A 6,293-nucleotide genomic window follows, 5' to 3' on the forward strand; every position below is an offset into this window, starting at 1 on the left:
TTCGGAAATCGAGCGTTTTCTAGGTACGCAAATGTTTATTTCCCAGGGGATTTTGTTTCAAGGAGAGATGAAAAAAAAAAGACAAATCCAAAAACGATCCGTAAGAAAGGGTGATTCCGGGTGATAGCACTGACTGACCATTAGTAGCGCGCGAGTGAGAGTGTATATTCACGACGGACAATCTTTAGTTTTACTTTTGTACACAAACTTTGTCTTCTACAAACACAAAACCATTTTCCAGCATCCAATACCAAGTACTGTCTGCTTAGCCACATACGAATATGCTATCCACAGAACAGCAATGATAACTGGATAATGTCGTTTTCATACTTCTCGAGCACCCATCGCATCCGTTCTTTACCAAACACACAACCCAAGCATACATTGACTTAAAACTAGGCTTTAGATCGGTCACAGACCCTTGACAACGATCGAAACTGCAGAGGATCCCAGCATCTGTTTGCCCATAATTCATGATCTTTGATTGAACATTTACATTTTGAATGACTACCTACGCGTGATGGGTTCTGTACTTTGTCACATTCTGCATCCGTAACTAATCGTGTGATCGTTCGACGGCGTGCTTCTTCTTCCTGTATTTTGTTTAGAGGGAAGGGATCGCTATCGATCCGGTTAACGGAACCACTGGGAATACAGGATAGCTGCTGCTTCTGCTCCTGGAAAAAGTGCGTGCTCCGGCGAAGCTGTGGGGCATGTGTCGATGATGTTTGTGACGGTGGTGACAGTGAAAAATCGATTTCACCGGTGTTTTGCGGACTGCTCATCGGGCCAGGAAAGATGATGTTACGTAGACCAGAGAGCAGCGGGTGGTTGTTCTTGATAGGGGTGGTGAGCGGGGAAGGGGGGAAGCCAGGAAACACGAGGAATTGTAAGAATGAGACTGGCGATTGTGGCGATTCTGGCGAATGATCGATGATGATAGGACGTCGGATAGAAAGCAGGTGAGGCGGAATTTGCTGGCGAAGCTCTGATATGTACGCCAAACGCGGAAGGGGCGGCTGCGGGTTGGCATTAATTCATATGTTGGGGAGGGGGGCAACAGGAAACATAATCTCAAGCATCGTTCGGCCCCACGGATTGTAATGCAAGGTAATATTACCTGGACTTTGAGCTGCGCTCTCTGTATTTATCGTAACTGCGGTGGTGGTCATGTTTGCTGTGCGAGGACGACCGAGATTTACTTCGCTTGCGGTGTTTGCTCTTGTGCTTTTTGGGAGAGCGGCTCCTCGATCTCGACCGTCCCATCGTGCGGTGCGTTTGGCTTGTTTTCGGAAGAACGGTTCACAGGCACACACCCACGGAAATGCGTTTTCACTCGCAGAAAATATTGGCAAACTCTTTTCCACACAGAAGAAAAAGACAAACACTAGGCGCACACACACGCACGCACAATACACGGTTTGTAGGCCGTGCAGGCTTACTTTTCCGAGCAAAACGACGGCAGGAATTTGAAAAACGCTTGAGTTTGCCTTTTTCACCTTGATCTTTAAAGAAATTCACGAAAAAAGTTCAGAAATGCTCAGAAATTCGCATTTTTACTCTACCATCTCTAACCTCAAACCGTGAACCAAAACAACGGGACAGTGCCACCACGTCACGTTGAAACTGGGTTCAATGTGAAGTGCGCTTGAGATCCCGAATAGTTTTTAATTTTGAGACCTAGATGTCGCTAGTGTGCATTTTTTGAAAAGGCGGTTGAAGAATTAATTCTGAAAATAATTAAAAATCAAAGGACCTGTACTTCCTGGAATAAAAATCAGTGTTTCTAGTTGATCCTTGAATGTTTGTTGTATGTTTAAACCATTAAGTTTCGGCCACCTTCTTTTTAATGAGCATCTCTGCGATCGGTTTACAAAGACCATTCGGTAACTGATAGTGGACGCAATGATAGCGAAACGATTGAAAACAACACCCAAAACCACCCGCTGTTATCGGAAAGCGAATTAGAGAAATCGGAAACCAACTCAAAGCAACCACAACAACAGCTGGATGATTCTCCAAATCACTATTATCGTGCGTCGTGCTGGCTGGATTTCTAATTCAAATCAATCGAAACTCCCCACCCCACATCACGGGCGTGCACGCGGGCTCACGGGCCCACCCTAACCCGACACCCACCGATGGCGGCAATCGCGACTGGATATCAATCTAGTGAAATTTCGTTCCAATCAAAACTCAACCTATGCTCCTCGGAGTGTACGCTCGTCCTGGCGGACCAGGGACCGCAGCCCTTTTTGGGGGGTGGTGCACGGCCAGTAATTAATAGATGAGTTAGTGCTTTTTCCCTCTAATCCCGCTGTCAATTTTCCCCCTTTTTGGAACCCCCGACGGCGACGGCGACGGCAACCGATCGGGCGGTTGGATTTATCTCTTTTTTTCCTACCTTTCATCTTCTCCTTCCCTCCCTTTTTTATCACCTCTCGTCCATCGCATTTCTCATCGAGGGCGAACGATTGCGTGAATTTGGCTCCGGGGCTAGTGCGCTAGGACTAGTCCGCCAGTCACACCAAAGGCGGCGGCAACGCTCGTTTGGCATCTCTTAGGGCGATCACATGTTGCGGCGATCAACGAACGGCACCACGGACGCCGCAAGTTTGTGATGCGATAATTTCAATTTACCTCTAGCTGCTCTAGCCGACGCTTGAGTCTGGGGCAATCCGAGGGCGGGCTTAACCCGATTGGATCGATCGCTGAGAAATCGCGGTTCGATCAGAACGGGCATGCCCACACCGATTGGGGAATGGGTCCGCAGTTAATTGGAAGGTGTGATAGTTAGCGCGGCGTTCGGCACCGTAAAATCAAGGCTCATGCTCCGTGTGTGTGATCGGGTTGCGTTGGAGGAGAGGCCAACCGTTCCTTCGAGATCCATGGAGCGACTCTGTTTGCTCTGGTAATCGAATGGGTTCGTCTTTTATCGCTTCTTTCTGCCTTCTGAATCTTGTCGCCAATAGAGCGGAATATTTATCAGAAATAATAATAATAATAATAATAAACAAAATGCTGCTCGAAAAAGGTTTTAACTCTTTATGAATTGTGGATTCTTCGCCATAAATGGTGTTTTATGTTACGCTACCTTTGCTTCTGTTTGGAACCAAATTTATCACCCCAAAATAATACCAAAACACCAATCATACGTTCAAATGCTGTCCCATTGAGTGGCCATTGTGGATGGGCTTATCAAAAGCCATAAAACAATCAGTGATTGTCTGTGCAGCAGCAACCGAAACAAACAGCTCAATAAAAACACAAACCCCACACACCACCGAGCCAAAGTTATGTTAATAACTTCGGACAACTCCCGGCGTCGAGGTCGGGGTACGCCAAAGACGACAAAGTTATTACACCCAACTCCCATGTTCCTACCCCGTGACTTCTCGGACTCGGTCCTCTCACAGCACACCTTACCTTCGGCATGTGCAACGCCTCCTGGCAAATGGGAGGATCGATGCGGATCGAATCATTCCACCTGCTGTCGCGGCCAGGTTTTACGCCGAACTGCCGATTCGAGGGCCATTCGGAGCGAAACGACTCCCTGGCGGGGGACCTCGATAGCCACGGTGACGTTTGCATGTGCGGTGGAACGGCACACCTCGCACCGCCTGCGATACTGCAAAAAGGAGGCTGCTTCAAGAGACAGCAGGTCTCCGGGATGGCCTGAGACAAGACCTGAGGGGGAGGGTGGCCCGGTCCCTGGCATGGACCTGCAGACTTGTGTGATGACGAAGATGAAAACAACGACCACGATGACGATGGCAACCATGACAAAGTAAGTAAACCACGTGGTCAGAGAAAGAAAGAGAGAGAGAAAGAGAGAACACAGGAGAGATATCCAACTGTTTGTCACGATGAATTAATACCCACGGTGAAGGTGATAAATTATGCCCCGAAACGCGACGTGTGGTGGAATCACTCCGATCCTCCGATCGGCAGCGTCCCTGCTGCATGGCCGCGTACCCGGATCCGCCGGTCACCGCGGTGGCCGAGGTCTCTAGGGCATCGGTTCGGATAGTTTTCGATTTCTCTGGGTCGTACGGGGAGCAAGGTGGAAGCGGACGTGTCCATCATCATGCCGAACAGACGGACATCGAAAGACACGATGGAAGCCATCAAAACAGAGATTTCAAAAACTTTACCACAATCGTATGTGTGTGAGTGCGTGTGTGTGTGTCAGAAGACTTTCGACCCCTGCGATGGAGGATGATCCAAGGAGGCTTTTGGTTGTGAGATGGCGGTCATAGGGATCGGCAATCGAGCGAGAAGCAGTTCTTCCGGTAGAACTACCGATAAACCGGATGTTAGGAATGAGATGGAACATCCGTACCAAGCTGCAGCTGGAGTTGTTGCGGAAACAACGATAACAAAAGAATCAGGAAAATCTTAAAGCGATTGATGCCCGACAGGGATCTCGATTGAGTTAATCAAAATGGTTGCGCATTGTTTTGAGGTTATGGTAACTGACTCAACTAAACATGGCGACAAAAAAAACTCATCGTCACTGAATTGTTTTCGAAGCCAAAACAGAAGACAGAATCGTGTGCCACCTCCGAGTATGAAGGGAAAAGATCTTTGCGGTGGTGGCAGCGACGGCCGAGAGCCCCCGGGGGGGACGGAGGGTAAGAGATCGGTTATAAATTTGAAACCTTACACTTTTGCCAACCGGCCGATCACCGTGCACCGTGTTTTGCTGATGATCGCGCTGATGCTTCCATCCGCTGCGATCTGCGGTGGCTGCCGTAAAGCGATGCATCATCTTCCGCCGGGCGCATCATCATCCGTTTGCATGCACCTCCCGCTGCGGTGAAGCAGTATCGCACCCGGACCCCCGGCCGTTATCGGGACGTCTCTACCCGAAAGCCAGAGAGTTCAAGATCAGTCCAGCAACGGAACACCACCGAGGGGCCATCGGCGCAAGGGGATCACTCATAATTCTCGTAATTGAATACCACGCCGTTAAGCATATAAATCTCTGCGTCTGCTCGCAGGCAGTGAGCTGGCATCACTTTATGCGCGTTTTGGGACCATCGAGGTGTGAGATTATGCTTCTGGCTACTTTTTGAGAGAGAGAAAAAAAACACAAAACCAAAGGAAATGGAAGAGAGACAAATCACTCGCCTCGTGGAATGGTCGCTGCCTATCGGGATGCATCAACGAAACTGTGAGAGGCGATCATTTTTGTAAAGTTATGCTACATGTTTCACCTTCATGAGAGTGCTCATGGGAGGTAAATTTGGCCAAATATGACAGTTTTAGTGGCATAATTACTTACGCCCATTTATCAGATCCCAACAGAATGAACATAAATTCGAACAGCGAACCTCCTCCAATCGACAGGTCCAGGACCAGAGCATATTCCATCGGGAGCATATTTCATGCACTGTGCCGAGTAGGGCTGAGGCCCCGTACGCCATTGTTTTGTCGATAAGTATTTCAATAAACTTCATGTAAAATCAGCCCCCGGGATGGCCGCCGGGTGCGTTATGGATTGCGGCAAAAAAAAACGGTGTACGAAAAAATGTTAATATTACGCTTTTCTCACCTAACTCACATCCTTCTCGTCGATCGCTCTTCATCCGTTCTCGTTTGGAATTTTTATTCCACACGTTCGTTTTTTTCGCGCTTCGGCTCGCCGTTACGACCATTTCGCCCTCGCTGCCGTACTGCGTGCCCCTGGAGGGGGTTCGCTTTTTGTTTTCCGCGCCGAGGAAAACAAATCATATAAAGATGTAATCGAACCACCACCGATGCCATCCACCATATTAATGGTGTCCGTTTTGTTATGAATGAGCTAAATTCAGTAGCGTCGATCGTGATGTTGAGGCTTCTTCGTTGCGTCGCTTCCTCGCGTCGCCCAGGGCCATTATTTGTTTCATCGCGTTCGCGCTCACCGGTGGTTTTGGTTTCACCGTGGCACACCGTGGAGCCAGCAGCTCCATCCGTTCCGTTGTTTCGCTTTCGGCGTGCGGAAGCAACTGCCTCTGAGGGGCCGTTTTTTTTATTACCGGCCATTTATATTTAAAACCTTTTGCAGTGTTTTCATGCTAACCGTGAGCGCTAGAAGGAAACAATGAGAACGTGAATTGGTAGTGGCTAGGAGCGTGTAGGAACTAGGAAGGATTCAACGAGCTTATTTATTTGCCTCTTGTTCTAGATTAATTTATTGTAGAATGTTTAACATAATTGCGGCCCAATAAACGAACACAGTTAGTGGTTAAAATCAAATTAAATAAATCAATAAGTCCTAGAGTTATGTTACTCCTCTATCATCGAAAAGT

At 48.2% G+C, this 6,293-nt stretch overlaps 1 protein-coding gene across 1 annotated transcript in view; it reads right to left on the reverse strand.

Moving 5' to 3' along the window:
- LOC125949857 (UPF0430 protein CG31712) overlaps positions 1 to 1,575 on the reverse strand; it is a 5,391-nt gene extending 3,816 nt beyond the window's left edge. The window contains exons 1-2 of the mRNA XM_049677289.1: positions 1,121 to 1,575; positions 1 to 19 (exon numbers count right to left, since the gene is read on the reverse strand). The exon at positions 1 to 19 is cut by the window's left edge and continues 141 nt beyond it. Coding sequence (XP_049533246.1) covers positions 1 to 19; positions 1,121 to 1,266 — 165 coding nt within the window. The 5' untranslated portion in view covers positions 1,267 to 1,575. The remainder of the gene's footprint in view (positions 20 to 1,120) is intronic.
- Positions 1,576 to 6,293: the final 4,718 nt, after the last annotated feature.

This window comes from Anopheles darlingi, chromosome 2 (assembly GCF_943734745.1).
Source record: "Anopheles darlingi chromosome 2, idAnoDarlMG_H_01, whole genome shotgun sequence".
Classification (NCBI taxonomy): domain Eukaryota; kingdom Metazoa; phylum Arthropoda; class Insecta; order Diptera; family Culicidae; genus Anopheles; species Anopheles darlingi.